Raw genomic sequence first — 19,648 nt, forward strand, 5'->3', positions numbered from 1 at the left:
TCGGTTAATGCATTTGAGCTGGAATTCATTCTGGAAGTCCGAACCGGTTCCGGACTAGTTTGACTGGGTAGAGGAATAACCGCTGTCAATTCTGTCGAACTCACCCACTGAGACGTCCAAAAAATTGTTTCAAAATCGTTCAACACGGGTCAAACGATGGACGTTTGTTGAACGGTTATTTGGACGTTGTCCAAAATGGTCCAACGAACGTCCTTCATTGGACGATTTTGAAACCAACCGTTCTTAGAGGGCAGCCACAAAAAAGCATGACGACAGTAGCGCATCGCAATAGCGAATGGAGTCAGTATGGATTCCAAATCAAATGCAACAACCGATTCTGAGTCGGAATCGGTTGTTGCATTTGATTTGGAATCCATAATGACTCCATTAAGAAATCCGAACCGGTTCCGGAATGAGTTTCACTGGGTGGTTTGGATATCCCAACTACCTTCAAAACCGTTAGAGATTTTACACAAGTTGAATGCTGAAGATGGACGTCTGTTCTCTGTGGTCATAGCGTTCACACGATTCAATGGGAGCGGAACAAACGGTATGATGAAAGCAAGTCGATTTATTTTGTGATCACTCACACCACTCATGAAAGATTCATCTTACGAATACCAAAGTGCCCTCTTCGCCATACCTGTATATACACATTGGGTGAATGTGGTCACCTTTCCATGTTTCGTTCGCGAATTAGTATTTTTTTAGTCAGAATGATGTTTCCGCTACTTAGCGTGTAGTTGTGGTTAAAAAGAAAGAAAAAAAGCGGCTTTGGTGGAGTCCTTTTGCGTAATTATTGAAATTTGCGCTGTTTCGCACTGTTTGACCCGAATCCGTAATAATTTCGGATTGATCGCGGTTGTCGTTTTCTTTACGGAATAAGTGTTGTGTATAAATCTTTGTTCGTGAAACTGTAAAACACTCCGATCGGTTTGTTTCTACTTCTAACCTCAACTTTTTTTGTGTGCATGCCTGCTGGAGCAAAACAAGCTGGCGGTGGCGTCGCTTTAGAAGAAAGTTGTGTTTACATTGTTTTCTTGTTGGCATTTTTCAAACGGCTACAGAAATGAGCAAGCTTCGGCAGCGTTCCATGTCCGTATTTGTTCCGAAGGACGATAATCGGTTCTCGAAAAGGTTTGAAGGAGGTAGGTAGCTCAGCATGTAAATTTCGGTGCGTTGGGAAGTATTTATTATGAACTGGCAAAGCTTCGGCTTTTTATATTCAACTTTCACTAGTCTAATTGTTTACTATTGCAGTTGCTTCTGACAATGATGCGCATTCGGATTCGGAAATCGACGAAGATGACGATGATTTGCATCGATCTATCGACACCAAATCACACGGAGGTTTGGAAAGAGTTGATTGGACGAAGGGCGATTACGATATGTTAGTAGAAAAACTGAGAGCAGCGCTTCCCAAGAAAGATACAAAAAAATTCAATCGCACACTTCAGACTATCAATTGGGAGGAAATCGAAGTTGGTAACCACAGCTCGGAGGACGTCAAAAACGTCGCAGAATCCTTGATTGCAAAAATACGACGTTTCCGAACGCTTGGTGAAATGTTGAACGACATACCGGAACTAGTGAACAAGTTGCTTAGTGCGGAAAAACCGAAGGCTCCCCCGAACGCTTACGCACTGTTTGTGAAGGAAAACTTGCTCCGCTACAAGAGCGCCAGCATTGATATGAAAAATGTTTTTAAGGTTGCCGCCAAAGAGTTTCACAAATTATCCGACAAAAAGAAGAAAAAGTTCGAAGACAATGCTGCTCGATTGAAACAGGAGTACTCTAATAAAATGGCTAAATACTAGTAAGTTTATTGTGTTGAAAATCTATTACGGATGATACTAAATGTTATGAAATTTTAGCGAAGATCACCCGGATATGACGCCACAAAAGAGGACGAAAAGAAAGGAACCAAATAAAACACCGTTCAATCTATTCTATCGCGCGCGGCGTGAAACATCCTCCAACATTTCCATGTTACAGCTTCGGAAGGAGTGGGAGGAACTGCCTATAAAAAAGAAGCTTAAGTATATTCGAGAATCATTTGCTTCGGAGAGCGCAGGTAAACATCTGAACAAAAAGGAACAGGAAATTTTGGATCGTGATCATGGAAAGCCGGAGTTTATTGGACGAAACGTGTTCGAGTTATATGCTCGCAAACAACGGACCCAGTCCGAAATGTTGGCTTTGAGTGGAAAAGAACGAGAGCAGCAGATACGCAAAGATTACAAGGCGTTAACTAATCAAGAGAGGCTTGATTTGAAAGCCGAATACGCGGAAGCTAGAGAGAAGTACATTACTCAGTATAGAGCATATATTGAAAAATTGCCTGTTGAGAGGCGAGAGGCTGAAATTGAACATATTCGTGGGTTAACGGAGTCCAAAAAACGGGACAAGAAGCTTACAAACAGTGCAGATAATGCGTCCGATCTGTATTCCGGATCTGGGAATGAAGATCCGCCGATAGCAGAATCAACAACGATAAAAAAGGTTAAGAGTAAGAAACAACCCAGTTTGCCGGAGTCATCTGCTGTAGAAGTCAAGAGGGAATCATCATGTGAACCATCCGCATCGCCCAGCAAAAGATCGAAGCCAGCTGCCGAGTTGACCATGAAAGCACCTGTGCTAGTTCCTCCACTAATAATCAGCAAGAAAAAAACCAAAACGGACTCTTCCAGTGACGAAGCCTCAAAGCAGCGCAACAAGAAAGACAATTTTACATTGGAAATAAAGCGAGATCAGCCGAACAAATCAACTAAATCTGGCACCGAATTGGAAAAGCTACCAAAAGAGGAATCTTGTGTAGATATGCCGTCGACCTCGATCAGCAAGAAAAGCAAAAAGAAAAGCAAGATCGCTTCGTCCAGTGACGAAGCACCGGAACCGTTGGTTTCTGCTAGTCCAACTAAAAATGGTAGCGTTATGAAGGAGTCGAAAAAGCGATCATCGATGGAAAATGTACAGTCGCAGGTGGAGCAGAAAAAGTCAAAAACTTCGACAAAAAAGGGAAACCAAGATGTGCCAAAACCGGCACAGGAACCCCTAAAGGAACCGGAACGACCTCCAGGGTTAGTATATAAGTTAGAAGATTTTTGCCACACTAACAGAAGGTTATTTATCTCTGTACCCAATAGGGAGAAGAATCTGACATTGCCAGGGCGTAGTAAACATAGTAAACGGCACACTAGAGCAAACACCACACGGCAGTGATGTTGTGAATGCTGGTTTGCGGTGAAGTTGCACAAAGTTACTTTTGCATTTTTTTTCCTCGATTGTTTGGATTTGTTTATGGCAAGGAGAAGCGCGTCTATGGTTTTGTTTTTTTTTGCTTTATATTTGTACGATTTGAATAGGAAATGCTCGATCATACATGTTTTAATAGCTGGATTTATTGTTGATGTGAATTCATTGAATTGCAACCTACTCTCAAGTTGAGTATAAATGTTTAACACATCATTTTTAGTGGAGCAGTTTCCATAAATTGTTAATTAGGAATGCGATACCAACTGAACGATGCAAGGAAATTAATTTTTGTTACTAACTAAAATGGCGTTCGTTATTTTTGCAATGAGCCCTGTACGTCTATGCCAATTGGTAATAGGTTTCGCTTTCGAAATTTATATTATCTTCCAAAGAATGATTCGAAATCTTTCGCCGCATTCTTAACTGTGCAACTACGAAATTTGAAGCCGACTAACCTATTTTACGAAAGTGTCAATTTTCACTACTGTAAAACTCCATTGACAGATAATCTAGCCGAATCATAAAAAAACTAACTTTTACTAACATGAGGCAAGAATCATCTACTTTTTCTAACACTCAGCTGAACGTTCAACTTAAGTAATCTTATTCTTGCAGGCAACCGGAAGAGTTCTATCGCCAACGAATCTACAAGGGTAAGGTGGGCAAACACAAGGAATCCTATGCAAATCTATCCGCGGCCAAGAAACGCGAAATTATCGAGCAGATGAAAACGGCACAGCAGCAGTTCATAGTAGATTTGGAAAACTACCTGAAAGCGATACCCCGCGAAGAAATCAACCGATACATCCAGAAGGTAAAAACGATGCAGCCCGAAACGAAAAACGGTAGTTCGGATGATTCCGATGAGGAGGACGATGATGAGTCATCATCTGATAGCGAAGACAGCAGCTCCGATTAGAGGAAGTGTGCCACTTTATATTGAAAATAATTTATGTGTTTGTTGGCGTGTTAGAATAAGTGAAATCAGTGACAATTTCAGATGATTTTTTTTATTAGAAATATTATTTCCTATGTAAATAATAAACGATTGACTAGTAGTACTAATTATTTTCTCAAAATATTTTTCAGCAACGGCCCATATTGCCCGTAGGGGTCAACGGGAATAAAAATTGCAGATTTAAAAAAACAAAATCCAACAACTCTACCACGGACGATGGAATCAAAAGAACCGGATTTATTATAGCTATCTTGGAACTCCCTTTCCGAGATAAGTACCGCCTCATCTTGCACTGCTTTTTCCAGCATACTAATTTCCAGCGGCACATTAACCTCCGCTGATCCTCCAGTGCAATCCGATATTAAAAGTTTATTCGTGTTGAATAAATTATCCAATTCGTAGGCATTCGCCACCCTACCGTGCAGATCGCTGGGCACCATTGCTATCGTAGGATGCCCCGCTGACTCGAACCATGCAACGGCTGCGGTGATACGCTTCGCATCAAACTGTCGATAAGCATCGTCGTATGCCAGGCTTTCGCCATCGCAGATTACCGGACGGCGATGTCCTCGTCGACGAGTTCACGACGAATCCGCCGACTTGTTGCTCGTGCTAGGGAGGTGTTGGGTTCGCACGTACCCAGTTGTGTGCTGGTGGCAGGAATTACACTGGACTTTCGAGACAGATTTCTACGGTTGACTGGGTGTTTTATCGGAATTTTCGTTGCTAGTCTTTGGTTTGCAACATTCGATTTTGGAATTATTTTCATGTCTTTTATTGTACTCGTTCAATTATTCAATTAGAAAATTTTGACACGAACGATTTGGATTCGAGCTAAAAAAAGTGAAAAAATAAACGTTGCTAGCTGCAGCCTACTATGATTTGAACTATTTTAAAGTAGAACTTATTGGAGTGCCGACATCGGCAAAAGTCGAGTCTCATATATCATTCGACTCAGTTCGTCGAGGTCGGCAAATGTGTGTAGGTGAGTGTGTTTTTTATAGTAAAGTTTAAAAAGTTTCAGAAGCCTGGCCTGTAGTGTATTGGCACTGTGTGGGACTCACGACTGACGTTCAAAGCTAACCACTAAAAACACTCCTTACACTTTTTTGTCCTTCCCCACGGAACTACAACAAGATATTACTTCGTTGTGCTTCCGTCGCACCGCTTTCTTGTGCTGTATCTCGGATCCTCACGTGGTCCATGAAATGGCTTGACCTTTGCGCTTTGATTTAACTCTCGACTCCTCTCTTGCTTTTTGCATCCATCTATTACGTCACCATTTTAGCTCTCGTCCCCGTGAGCCGTCTCCATGAACGATTCCATGAACCATTTAGCGCCTGTTTCCGCGAGTCATTCAGCTCCCGGCCTGATACTCGGATACTCTCCGACGGTTAACCTACTCTGCTCCGTTTGAGAGTTCCCCAGCAACGGAATTTCTCTCGGTGCCGGGGTTTGTTTCGTGAGCCAATTTCGTTACGATTCTGTCGAATAGTCCACGGCGGCGAATCTACCCTACTGTGAATTCCCCTGCGGTAGATTTCTCCCGATACCGATGTTCGTTGCCGTGAGCCATTTAGCTCTCCGCTTCGTCACGATCTACTCGATCTAGTTTCCGACGGTGGAGCTAACTTACTCAACGTGTCAGCCAGTAGTACTATCCAGCGATGACGGGTGGAGCGTAGCTTCAGTTTCACAGGCGCCCCAACGATCCACAGCTAGCTATTCGACGCGGCCTACTCGGTCTAATCCCTGGCGGTGGATCTAGCCTACTTACGAGCTACGCGGTAGAGTGTCGAGGTCGGCCCGACGATTCCGGTGAAGCCTGACGTCTTGTTCGCTGGCGCCCTGAACCCGGTGCTACGTCGCATACTACTCAACTGGTCCCGGCTGTGGGCCTAGTTTACACCGTCGGAGAGTTCCCTGGCGGCGGAATTTCTCCCGAAACCCGATTTGTGGTTTCACGGCGGCTTTCTAGCCAATGGCGCTACTTTGTTGGTCCTTTCGCCACTTTCTCTGCAGCTCGGAGAGTATACTCGTAACCACTCTGTTGACCGCATCCGAGATAGGCTCGTCGTGGCACATCTCTTCGACAATGTCACTGTCCTGTCCTCTTCCAATCTTGGGCATTAAAAGACCACGTATTCCGGTGGCTCGCGCGCGTTGACACACTCCGAGCAAAGGGGTGAGGAAACATGTCTAAGCCGATGCAAGTACTTCCGGAATCATCTGTGCCAGGACAAAAACTGCGTCAAATGGAAGTTGATCTCTCCATGCTTCCTATGCACCCAAGCCGACACATTTGGGATGAGTCGGTGGGTGCACCTTCCTTTTTCCGCGTTGTCCCACTCCCACTGCCATTTAGCCAACGAGTCCGCTCGGACCAGTCTCCTTGCATTACGTGCATTTCTCCGATTGTAGCATTCCACGTCCTCGGCTAGAGTGATGCAGATGGGAATCATCCCAGATTCGTTCGAAAGTGATGTGTATTCCCGTTTACGACAGCAAAATCAAATGGGCATACTATTCGTTCGAATCGCTTTCGAACGAATCGCGCATTCGTCGTAAACAAGAATAAGGGTGATGATTCTGTAAGCACTCGCGACTCGCACGGCCACCATCCGGAATGTCCTGTTCAGCTTTTCACGGTTCCGCTTGGTTTTCGGCGCAGCACCCCAGGCTGGAATCATATATCGGAGTATCGATGACGAAACAGTAGATAACAGACGTTTCGTGCTACTTCTCGTGCCGACGACGTTTGGCCTAATTCACGCTATTGCGTTCGTAGCCTTCACCGACTTTTCGCAGTCGTAGTTGACAAGGTTGTTGAAGCTCAACCGGTCGTCGACATCACTTCAGTGCAAGCTTCTATATACTCACGTGCCCTCTGACGTCAATCTGCATCCGCTGAACCGCTTTGCAGTTGCTGCTCAATAACACCTCCGTCTTGTGGTGGGCTATTTGCAGCTCGACCTCGTTCATCCAGCTCACGATTGCGTCGATTGTCACCAACACCTTCACCTCATCAAGTGTCTCACCCATCACCGTTAGTGACACGATGTTCACTTTCCCGGGTAGCGGCAGTGTTAAGGCCCTACCGTGCATCCCGTTCCAAAGAGTTGGGCCGAAAACGGAGCCCTAAGGAACGCCCGCTGTGACTCGCATTGGCCCTTCGCTCGTCTCGTACAGCAGCACTCTGCTCTGGAAGTAGCTCTTCAGGATCTGGCGTAGATAGTCGGGAACCCTTATTCTGTGCAGCGTTGCAGCGATGGCTTCCCAGATGGCGCTGTTAAATGCATTCTTCAAATCTATCGTGACTACAGCGTAGTATCGATCTCGTCTTCGCTTCTGTTTAGATGCCTTCTCAGTACTCTCGAACACCATTTGAATTGCTCCTTTTCGAAATCCGAACTGTATTATGAACAGTCCGCGCTCACCCTACGTGCATTTCGTCAACCTGTTAAGGATGATTCTTTCCAGGAGTTTTCCAAGTGTATTCATTAGACATATGGACCTGAACGAGGATGGATCGCCCTCTGGTTTTCCTTGCTTCGGCAGCAACACCAGCTACTGGACCTTCCACTTTTCGGGGAAGTAGCCTTCATTTAGACACTTTTACAGCACCACCCTGAACATGTCCGGATATGCCAGGATCGCAGCTTTCAGCACCACGTTTGGTATTGCATATAACCGGTTTTTTTTTATTTCAGGCGCTTCGATGTTTCTGTGAGCTCGTCGTTAGTCTCTTGCCGATCGTCTGTGTTTGCTCCTTCTTCTTCGCTGTACGGTGTCGGTGGCCAGATAGTTGCATCGTGCTTTGGGAAAAGACTCTTGACGATTATCTTCAACTTACTCGGGCACATTTCGACTGGCGTCGTCGAGCCCTTCATTTTCGCCATCACGACTCGATACGCGTCGTCCCAGGGATTGGCTTCTACTTCTCGGCACAGCTCCTTGTGACAATCTGACTTGCTCAGTCTGATCTCCCGTTTTAAAGAAACCCTAACATCCCGAAACGCTGCCTTTCGGTCTTCTCTATGTGGCTCCGATATTGCTCTCTGAGCCCGCCTCTGGCTCTGAGACAAGCAGCACGTAGCGTACTAAGCGTCTCATTCCACCAGTAAGCTGAACGCCGTATATTGCGTAGTTCCAGTTATCGCGGCATTGTGGCGTCACAAGCCGCCATAATCCTTCGTGTTAGGTCAGCCGCATCCACGTTCTCGGTCCCACGGTTCGGCTGAAGTACCCCAAGAAAAGTGCTCTTCCATTTTCGCTCGCCAGTCACCCTTCTCCGTGGTGCAGCAGGGTTCCGCTGACCGATACGGTAGCGAATCACCTGGTGGTCACTATGCGTTTACGTTTCGCATACTCTACAATCCATGTTCGCCGTCAGTGAAGGACTACAGAATGTGAAGTTGATGATAGATTCTATCCCGTCTCTCCGAAATGTGCTAACGGAGCCTTCATTGCACAATCGAACCTTCGCTAGAGCATCCGAAGTCGCCGTTGATTTTGGTGATCACGAAGCTGTCGTATGAGCGTTCCACCCGTCTGACGGTCGTTATTGTCCTCTGAAGTGCGAAGCGTGCACTTCGGTCTCTGCGTCTCGCAAAATAGCCCCTCTCCCTGCATTTCCAGCACATCCTTGATTTATCCAAGTCCATGCCAAGTATCAAAAGCCAAAACACTTGAAGCATTTCTCCACTCGTTTATTTATGGAATCCTCCTTCAATTCGAAGAAACGCCTGGTTCTCACCGTCTTCACCCAAATCCCTCGGCTCCAGGTCCTCTCTGACCTTCTTGAAGAAAGCTACATACGTCGTCGCGTCATTAGCTCTGACGAGCACGGCTTCCTTCTTTAGCGCCTTCTGATGATCCGGATGTTTTTCTTTCCTCTTTTGCTCCACTTTTCCATTCTCCTTCCGCGTTTGCTGTTTCCTTTACTTCTCCTTCCGACCTACAACGGTACTAAAGCTTTCTCCCTGTTTTGTGACGTACTTCCCTTTGGCAGTGAGAGCGTCCTCGCGCGTCTGTCTCTTGGGCCGCCTGATCTTTTATCTCCTGGCGAGGATCTTGCCCTCTTTGGAGTCATGAAAACTGGCGTGTTCTCCACTCCAAGCAACTTCTTTTTCCTCTGCTTTGGGGGAGCTAATAAAGTCTTAATAATAGTCTTTGCCGACGCGAATGCACACCCAGCTACCTCAGGCTTACTCATCCCATTCTGCTGTGTCTTACTGAGGCTGCTGCTTCTTCTCCTCCTGCTTTTGCTGAATAACTTCAGGAGCTGCTGCTGGTGGTGACCTCAATCAACGACCGCCTCGCCTATTCCTAGTTTGTTGTTTGTTCGCCATTTTATTCGGTCCCAACTCCGGACCGCTGTTTCCACTCGTTGTACGTTGTTTGATAGGATCTTAGCAGAAGCGGCACATACTCGCTTCATCGTAGTTGCTTTCGGAACTATGGTTTTTAGAGGTTTAGCAATGTTGCCCAAACCCCGCCATATCCTAGCAAGAATCTCTAACTCGCAGTAGATCCGGAGGGGGTGGGGAGTCGTTAAGCCCCTAAACTCCTGTCCTCGGTATTTGTGTGTGTGTTATAGTAAGTTTTGTAAAGTTCCAAAAGCGCGGCCTGTAGTGTTTTGGCACTGCGTGGAACTCACGACTCACTTTCGTGCCTAACCGCTAAAAACACAGAATTTCTCTCGGTACCGATGTCTGTTTTATGAGCCTTCCATTTTGTCACGATATAGTCGGTTAGTCCGCAGCTGTGAATCTACCCTACTCTGAATTCTCCCGACTCCGAGTGCAGCGTAGCTTCCGGTTTACTTGCACCTAGCTGTTCTGTTTGGCGATTCCGGTGGAGCCTGCAGTCCGGTTTGCTGGCGCCCCGACCATTCGAACCCGGTGCTACGTCGCGTACTACCCCTCTGGTCCCCGGCTGTCGACCTTGTCTACACCGGCGGAGTTCCCCGGCGGCGTAATTTCTCCCGAAACCAGATCTGTGGTTTCACGGCGGCTTTCTACTTTGTTGGTCCCTTCACCCTTGCTCTGTAGCTCGGAGAGTATACTCGTAACTACTCTGTTGACCGTGTCCCAGATATGCTCGTCGTGGCACATCTCTTCGACGATATTGTCAACTGTCACACCAGGCCTGCAAAACTAGTGTTTTTTTGAGTAGATGAAACTCCATTGTCTCCACACGAACACCGTATATTCCCTAACAATAATAATTATCAAGACACAAGGACCTACAATGCCGCCTTTAATGTACTCTCCCGTGTTCTGTTTAGCAGACTGCGTTCGTTGGTTGAACCCCTTGTGGGCCTATACCAAAGCGGGTTTCGAGAAAGACGATCAACGACGGACCCCTTCCAAATCCTGGATAAATTCCAGGAATAAATTTGGCGGACTCACCATCTGTTTGTGAATTTCTATGCGGCTTAAGATTCAGTGAAACCAAATGTGGCAGATAATGCTTGAACATGGCCTTCCGACAAAACTGACGATAAATGATTGAAACAGGGCGATGTACTCTCTAATATATATTTCAACATAACGCTTGATGGTGCTATACGATCAATCTATAGGGGAGAGTGAGGACACTTGATCCTTGAGGATATTTGATTCCCTTGTCATACCTCATAATCTATACGCATAAAGTTATCACAATATTAAAAGAAAATGAAATATTTGGTCGTTTGCGATGTTTAAAAAAACAATCTGACGTATTACATTTGTTTTGGAAAAGTTATATAATATTTTAGAAAATATATGTTCAAACCCATCTCGAAGATCTTTTTACAAATTTTTTGAACGGTTGTATGTGATCATCGAAGTAATTATATTTGAATATTTTCAAGTACTATTACTTTCTAAGGGCTTTTGTCTAGAAAAACAATTTTTTCGAATAAAAAGTTTCACAACACATACAAAAAATATAAATTTTGTTCACCTCATCAAACGGACATCTTTGATCCCTGTGACACTCGGTACTCTTGATCCCTATCATTAGTTCTCTCAAACACTTTCGAAATGTATAGAAATAGAAAAACATCATTTCCATAATGTACCTGGCACCATTAATTGATCTAAAATGTTTTTTTCCGTGAACAAATATGGTATAAGTTATTGAAGATTGGAAAAGCAAATTAAACATCACTGATTTGCCTTAAATATTTGACTTGACTTTCTACTGTGGTCAAAGTTTGTCGTGCATCTAAAAAGTTAGTCTTATTAATTAATTTGTCAGGATATCAGGAATCAGAATATATTGGCTCAAATGGCACGTTCCCCGTACATAGTCGGGGATTTGTGCCTTGCCGTGTGTTTTCATCATTTCCTGAGCGGAAGGAAAGGACAAGGACGTGTGAGGAAGTAGAATTGGAAGGGTGGGAAAAATAACAGCACAAAACAAAAATAAACAACAGGTAAGTTAAACTCACAAGTAGTTCAACTTGCCTGCGAATAAGCCTAAAGCTCTTTACCACATTGGATAAGAAACTTTAGTATGTCTCTGAGTTTCAGTCGACCAAACATGGTTTCGTCTATATGAGGACGGCTGAAGACTCGAAATCGCAATTGCGCTACCGCTGGACAGTTGCATATCAGATGATATGAGGTTCCGTAGTCGGATTCACAAAGATCACATGAAAAAGACTCAGCGCGCTGAATAGGTGCCATGTGATAATTGAGTTTGCAGTGGCCGGTTAAAGCCCTGGTCAGCATACCGCAGTGGAGCTTCGAAAAATGTAAGAGATTTTCTACTAAGTTCCATAACAAAGGTGACAGAACGCCGCCCTGAGGACAACCGCAAATACTCAACTTCCGTATCTCAGCCTGTCGCAGTGACGAGCAAAGTATGCGGTTACTAAGCATTGCGTTTATCCAACCTGAGATACATGCAGGTATCCCATGACCGCGCGTCGCTTCCAGAATAGACTGGAAGGACACATTGTCAAAAGCACCCTCAATATCTAGGAAGACACCCAAGCTAGATTGCTTGAGCGAGAAGGCTTTCTCAATGTTGTAAACAACATCGTGAAGCAGAGTGATCGTGGATTTCCCACACTGATATGCATGTTGCATTTTGTGCAGTGGATATTCAACTAAACTAACGTTCCTGATGTGATGATCGATTTTCCGTTCCAAAGCCTTCAGAAGAAAAGAACTTAAGCTGATAGGCCTAAAACTCTTGGCTTCTTCATAGCTTGAGCGCCCTCCTTTTGGAATAAATCTAACAGTTATTTCTCGCCATGCTTTCGGGATATACCCAGTAGCAAGACTGGAAAGCAAAATCTTTTTCAAGACATGTTTAAGAATATCAAATCTCTTTTGCAGTAGCACGGGAAGTATTCCATCTTTTCCGGGTGATTTGTATGGAGCAAAGCTGTCAACTGCCCACTTGACCGATTCAGTGGAGACCAATGTGAATGAGATCTGTGAACATTGTTCAACTCCGGATCGATACAACCTGGAAAGTGTGTGTCGAAGAGACAATTAAGAACATCTTTTTCGTCCGTCACATAAACACCATCTCTGGTTTTCATCTGAAAATCCTTCGATTTGGAGAGAATTTTATTTAATCTGTTAGCCTCGTTCAGACTAGAGACATTAGTGCATAGGCTTTGCCAGCCAGCCCGTTCTGCAGATCTAAGACATTTCTTATATGCACTACGAGCTGACCTGAAAGCCCTGGAGTCATCACGCTGACGCCGGTTCCAAGCTCTTCTCATAACTTTCTTCATTCTTTCAAGCTCAGCTCTCCACCAAGGGGTTCCCCTAGTCAATTTAACAGTACGAAGTGGACAAGCTTCTTCGTAGGATGCTAATATGAATGAGTTTGTCGTATCCACGACGTTATCTAAGTCGTCTAATTGACTAATTGTTGGAAAATATCCATGAAATTTAGTCGCCAAGTTTTCTAAAAAGAGGTCCCAGTTTGTAGATTTAGGATTACGATATGTCACCACATTGAATGTGACATCAAAATGATCGAAAAATATATATTTATGATCGGATAGAGACGGTTCAGTTTCATTTGGAACCTGCCAATTTCCCAGTTCATGCAAAATTCTATCAGAGCAAAGTGTTATGTCTAACACCTCCTCCCTCCCAGACCTCGCAAAAAGTGGGCGGTTTCCCACATTCAGAATATGGAGATTTGTACTACTTATGCACTCCATCAGTTCAGAGCCTCTCAGATTGATGTCCGAGCTGCCCCAAATGATGTGATGAGCAATCGCATCACTGCCGATAATGAGCGGAAGGCCATTTCTGCTACAATATGATACAACGCTTTTGAAATCATCAGAAGGAGTTGATTCGTTATGTGGTAGGTATGCTGAACAATATATATATATATATATATATATATATATATATATATATATATATATATATATATATATATATATATATATATATATATATATATATATATATATATATATATATATATATATATATATATATATATATATATATATATATATATATATATATATATATATATATATATATATATATATTTGTCTACGTTTCCGACAGTCAGTGTAACTGTGACAACACCGATATCGCGAGTTGTGAGCTCCGATATGAGACACGCGTCAATAGCCTTATTTGCAAGAATGCAAGCACGAGGCATTTCACGTGGGTTAGTCATGCCTGTCTTGTTGTAAGCAATGAAGGCAGTGTTAAGTAACTTTCCAAAATAGAAGTTTCCTTTGTGGAAATACGGTTCTTGAACCAATGCTATGGAAGCTTTACCTTCCTGCATGAGTCGAGATAAATTCATAGTTGCTGTACGTTTATGTTGGAGATTGATTTGTGCTATTCTAACCATTGTTGATTAGAGAACTGTACATTTCATCTCCAACACAAATTGCACAACAACTAGAGGACACCAAGCGAGTTGGGATGTTAACGGATATAGCGATGGGACATGATCATTTAATTCCCACGATTTGCGAAGAAAATAATGGTCCACTGTGTCAGAGATTCGCATAACACAGTAAGGGCAAAACCCAAAATGCTCCGTGCGCGACTGGCATATTTTAGACCCTCCAGGCATTAAGTCCTCGGCACGGAAGTACACCTTGACTTAGGGTCTCCTACTTTCAGTCGCCTCCTACGACATGGGAGCAGGACTCCAGTGGCTCAATTCTAGGCCGGATACCACACGGCCTCTGGGCAGGTTCATCTGTACACATCGAAATTTGATAATCGAAACTCAACAAAACTTCACCGAACTACCATCAGCCGAGAGTCTCAGCAAACCCCCAGCCAACAAAAATTCGGTAAAATTAAGTGGATCATCGGTGAAAAAAAATCGGTGTGTAGAGTGAACGTTCCGCTGCGTAATGCAGCATACTGGGGAGTTCGCCCAACTCTTCCCAGGCTCCGTTCGCCATTGAGAATGTTTTAAACCCCCTCAACAATTTTACCCATTAAATATTTGACTTGACTTTCTACTGTGGTCAAAGTTTGTCGTGCATCTAAAAAGTTAGTCTTATTAATTAATTTGTCAGGATAGGTAATTAGCTGAACTTCCGTGCCTAGAAATCATAGTGTGCTTTGTTTCTTCAGGCCTAGTAGGCGGGGGATCAAGTTACCACATGTTTTTACAAAAGCCTCGTTTTGACATGATTTTCAAAACTGTTCATATTACTGACAGGATATAGTATTCGGATTTATACATTATTCATAGCTCTTACAATATGAATTGACTACAAGCTGGCGAACTTTGCAATAATTTTTTTTATTTCATTGAAAAGTTATGAGAAAAAAACAAAAGTTGAATCAAGCGTACCCACTCTCTTCTATATATAAAAATCAAAGTATGTTTGTATGTATGTATGCCCGCTAACTACTTCTAAACTACAAGTCCGATCTTGATGAAACTTGGCATACGTATTCTTTCCCCCCAAGAAGATGTTCATGGTATGTTTTTTTTTGTTTTGGGAAGAGGGTACACTTTTATGGCCCTTAGTAATTGTACAAATTTTAGTACCGATCGGTTGTGTCTACGGACCCTCCAAAAATTTCCAAGTTTATATGGAAATTTGTATGGAGAATCGGTTAAAATTGAAAATAAATTCTTAAAATTAATGCTATGATTAATAATGAAATCCACTTGTTTTGAAGTCAAGCTGCTTCTTTAGTTAATAACTTTTCTCGGCGAATTTTCACAAACTTACAATGTTACACGAATGTGTTCAGTAGAAAAATACCTTTAGAAATGTATAGTGTTCTCATGAATTGGTTGATGAGGCGATTTTTTAAGAATTTATTTTCAATTTTAACCGATTCTCCATATAAATTTCCATATAAACTTTGAAGTTTTTGGAGGGTCCGTAGACACAACCGATCGGTACCAAAATTTTCACAATTACTAAGTGCCGTAAAAGGAATCAGTAGAGCCTGGTGGAGCTCAAAGTCAAAAATTGAACCAGTCTAGTGGACATGATTGATGGTTTCGGAATCTGAAAGAGAGGGAGGGTTTCTGAAGCAATATCAATCAATTGCTGCAAAAATCTAAAATTTTGTTGCATTTAGGTTTACCAGCACACAAACAGATTGGCAAGAATTTATTTAATAGAGATCTTTTACGCGAATGACAATATAATACTGATGAATTGCATGAGTTCGTCGATAATTAAACTAAGTTGAAAATTAAATTCAAAATTTCACTTGCAATCGCTTCATCTGAAGTAACATCAACATTGCTGGATGATGGACGAACAGCTCTGCCCTAAAATAACCACTAAATCTTGCGCTTGGCGAAAACGCTACTTAAAATATCAATCGAAATTCGGGTATAAGCAAAATGCTGAAAGAATGCAACACTGTTATAGGACGAATTCACGATGACCCATAAAAGGAACCAATCGAATATTTGGTGGTGTGGTCAATTGACAATAACTTTGTTGCTTCAAGAGCTACAGATTCATCGTTGTTATAAAAATGTGTTTTATCGCTTTTAACAACTTTGTAGAAGACACGTTTAATAATAAAAAGTAATCGTAAAAAGTTATATTAGAAAAACTGTTTTAAGAGGTCTATCTCAAGCAACTCTACATATCTCGCTACTGTTGCTGTGCAGAGCTTTAGTATCTTCAGTAAAGTTTTTCACAATAATATTTTCTAGAACTTTACTGACGACCGCGACCTTCTAGCTAAATTATTTGGGGAAATAAATCTGCTATCTCACTTTTAGGGCGTTAATCACTCAATTCATTATATGAATAGTTGCGTCTATTTATATCTAGAAACTTCTTTGAAAAAATCCATTCTCCAATGGTTCAGAAGTTATTGAATTTTGATCGTTAAAACGTCGTTTTGAAACACTGTGCACCGCATGTGTTGCAATTGAAACTTTGTGTGCCTATTATATTAGTTACTGCGCAACATCGACCCACCACAACTGTGCCTTGGTTGAATTTTTTTGCCTAAGCAACCATTGTAACTAGAAAATATAAAGGATCAGATGCACTGCTACCTGGAATTCGAATGATACCAAGGGATTTCAAACGATTGTGTGTAGGAAAACAGATCAAATTATTCTATTGTGCTCCAGGTGGTCAAACCAAGAACATTGTGTATCCGTGAGAATTATAATAAGTTTTTTCTTTGTAACAAAAATATTTGTTATTTTTGGTATATTTAAACTATTTCGTTTATTCCTGATGGGTGTAGCGAAGCGCACCAGGTTACAGCTAGTCTGATATAAAAAGGAACGGGCCATAATCACGAGATCCTATCCCGTCAGACTTTATCTCTATTTTCTTCCTATTTATAATTTCCCCCAAGATTAATCCTCTAATTTACTAGGTTTTTCATTAAAAAAAATTTTCCTGGAGCTGAATAATAAAAATTACCGATTTCAAATGGTATGTTTGACGATTCATACGGTTTTATTTGCAAGTCAAAAAGTACTGACAGAACAGTATTTTATTTACTCAATTCTCGTTATATTTTACCGATTACCCCCGCAAAAGTTCAAATAAACTTTTCTTTACCAAACGTTCGTCATATAAACAAATTACTTAATTCAGCTGTGTAAAAGTCGGTAAAAAATGCGGGGTTCGGTGAATAAAAAACTAAGTGTGTAATAGCTCATTATACTACGATCTAGTGCGGGAATCGAGGATATGAAAAACTTAACGTCAAATGCAACCAATAACCATGTCAAATACAACCTGCTATTTTAAAATATGTGCGACAAAATGAGAGGCTAAGTGAGACGAAAGAATAAACAAAAAAAAATAAAACGAAAGCATCTATCCGCGAGTTCCGTCTCAGACCACGAAGAGATTGCAGTCCGCACAACGGTGAATTCAAAATCCCGAAAAAGCCCAAATCGAAACGAAATAATACCCAATCAAACTGGGAACCACCCAACTGTCAACGATTGAAGTACCACCCCCTCCCAAGATGAAGAGAAACACCGTCTTGACCCCCTCCCACATTTCCGTTTGTTTTTAGTATTTTTACTGTCCCTCTCTTTCGTACGCGTATCCATATGTGGTTACTACTGAGGTAGGTACAGGAGCAGCATAATATTAGTTATGCTCGTGATGTGCGTTGAGCATGCAGACTTATGCTATACGGCGTCTCGAATGTAAACAAAGAATCATTATCGTTCGTCTGTGTGCGTGTGACGGTTGTAAATGCGGAGTATAAGCATAGCCAACTTTTCTCTTTCTCGAAAGCACGTTATCTTTCTGTTTGGTGAAGAGATTAGATTTGTATTATTTTCAAGCAACTAATCCACCCAACATTCCTAGATTACCAATAATACATATTTCTTTCTTTTATTATGTACTATCCAAAGTTGAAAAAGAGCTGGAATTTACAGAATAAGTTTAGTTCTATAAATTCGCGGCTGTCGGCGGGTCACACAACACTTCTGGGTGACTCGGTGCTGATGATGTCTGCACGCGTTGGTTGAAGAAGGGAGTTATTCGGAAGTTGCTCTTTGCTCATGTTGCGATTTGAGCGATACTCCAGAAACCAGTTTCTGGTTACCGGTCGTGGCGTTCGGTCGCGTTTTATGCTGCTGCTTCTCAGTTATAAACGTTCATCCCATTCGCTTGGATGTACAGTGGCATAGAGAGATCTTTAGTCTTTCCTGCATCATAATCACCCCCTTCATCTGGAAGGAAAATAGTGAAGTAGGCCTTAGGGAGGAGTCGCAGATTTACGGCCACTTTTGCGGAGCTGGCGGTGCTTGGTCTGAGTTCCGTGTTGCTAATTTTGGCTGCGATCATATACGGTTTTTGTAACCTCCGGAAAAAGTGCCTCGGATTAAACTGAAATTTGCTTAAATTGAAAAAATATTATTACCAAGGATTGCGAAAGGATGCAGGCGAAGAATTGACTGTCGCTTAAATGAAATATGTGATAAAATAGCAGCACTCGGGGTGCAATTTTTCCGTCTGCCATTGGATTGTGCTTGTGTTTTTTGTGTCAGTTTTAATTAAAATTTCAATCCAGAAAAGAAACCAGTGCGGTGTTAATAAACGTGAAGTTGGAAGATGAGCTGCTTTGAATAGCCAGAGAGCCAACAGCGCGAGTAAGCAGGCGAATAAAAACAACGCAACTTCGTGGGCTCCGTGGGCTGCGTGTGTTGGTGGGTTGGTTAGAATCGCAAGAAAACGAAGAAACGAGATAAAATCGTAAAGTGCCGTGACGACGACGGTTGGAGACGGAAGGGTAGGAAGAAAGAATGCGTGAATAAAAATTGAGTGATAAAAGGTGAAGTGCGAAGAGATAAAGCAAAATATAGCAGTAGGCGATTGCAAGATATTTAATAAGTTCGTTTTTTTATCGTCTGTGCTGGAAAACGGGGAATCGGTGAGAGGAAGTGGACGAAGCGAAAGAAAGCAAGAAACAGCCGCGCTGAAAATGTATAATAAAAGTTCATTCACGATCGTGGTTGTTGCACTGGCGGCATTCTTTTGTAAGTAATTCACTGGTGGAGGCATTCTAGTATAATTACTTTTTTTTGTGGAACTTATGGACGGTTGAGTTTGAATTTTATCTGTAGAAACGTTTCGGTTTAAGACATAACGCCTTTTTAATAATTGTTGCTCTTAAATGACTTTATTATACACAATTACTTAGGAAACTGTTGGAAAAGATTTGTTTTATTCAACGCTAATTATTGAACATAGAGCGGAACGCTTGTTCAATATACCTAACATTAATGTTTGATAAAATCATGCTCTGTTTTTATGAGTACATTATTAGTAATGATATTATTATTGATATAACAAGTACTTGATCCCAAATTATGAAAACAACACCCATTATATCGCGTACCCGTTTTTAGACTTAACGCATATATGGTGCTCAAGTTGGTTGCCATATGCTGATGAGGTGAATTCTAAAGATTCAATCAATTGTTGTTTGTAAATTTGTACCATGCTTTAGGCGA

General features: G+C 42.2%; 2 protein-coding genes across 4 annotated transcripts in view; both read left to right on the top strand.

Annotated features, from left to right (window-relative positions):
* The first annotated feature begins 733 nt into the window (after positions 1-733).
* On the top strand, positions 734-4,320 carry LOC131687225 (nucleolar transcription factor 1-like). 3 transcript variants are annotated; one of them, XM_058971293.1, is made up of 5 exons: positions 734-1,148; positions 1,261-1,816; positions 1,875-3,080; positions 3,147-3,243; positions 3,871-4,003. In XM_058971293.1, the coding sequence occupies exons 1-4, from the start codon at positions 1,070-1,072 to the stop codon at positions 3,220-3,222; spliced, it is 1,917 nt and encodes a 638-aa protein (XP_058827276.1). In that variant the 5' UTR covers positions 734-1,069; the 3' UTR covers positions 3,223-3,243; positions 3,871-4,003. The 3 variants fall into 3 exon arrangements, with proteins under 3 accessions (XP_058827276.1, XP_058827274.1, XP_058827275.1); XM_058971291.1 differs by lacking the exon at positions 3,147-3,243 and having other exon boundaries at positions 3,871-4,320; XM_058971292.1 differs by lacking the exon at positions 3,871-4,003 and having other exon boundaries at positions 3,147-3,559.
* A 13,898-nt stretch (positions 4,321-18,218) lies between these two features.
* Positions 18,219-19,648, top strand: part of LOC131687224 (tyrosine-protein kinase-like otk) — a 145,209-nt gene continuing 143,779 nt past the window's right edge. The window contains exon 1 of the mRNA XM_058971290.1: positions 18,219-19,171. Within this exon, the coding sequence (XP_058827273.1) occupies positions 19,117-19,171 (55 nt within the window). The 5' untranslated portion in view covers positions 18,219-19,116. The remainder of the gene's footprint in view (positions 19,172-19,648) is intronic.

Source organism: Topomyia yanbarensis, chromosome 3, assembly GCF_030247195.1.
Source record: "Topomyia yanbarensis strain Yona2022 chromosome 3, ASM3024719v1, whole genome shotgun sequence".
Taxonomy (NCBI): Eukaryota; Metazoa; Arthropoda; class Insecta; order Diptera; family Culicidae; genus Topomyia; species Topomyia yanbarensis.

Bases quoted from the DNA above. Each gene is read 5' to 3' on its own strand.
- LOC131687225 (XM_058971291.1), top strand. From the start codon at position 1,070: ATGAGCAAGCTTCGGCAGCGTTCCATGTCCGTATTTGTTCCGAAGGAC. The intron at 1,149-1,260 runs GTAGGTAGCTCA...TTACTATTGCAG, and splicing joins CTCGAAAAGGTTTGAAGGAG to TTGCTTCTGACAATGATGCG. The intron at 3,081-3,870 runs GTTAGTATATAA...TTATTCTTGCAG, and splicing joins GAACCGGAACGACCTCCAGG to GCAACCGGAAGAGTTCTATC.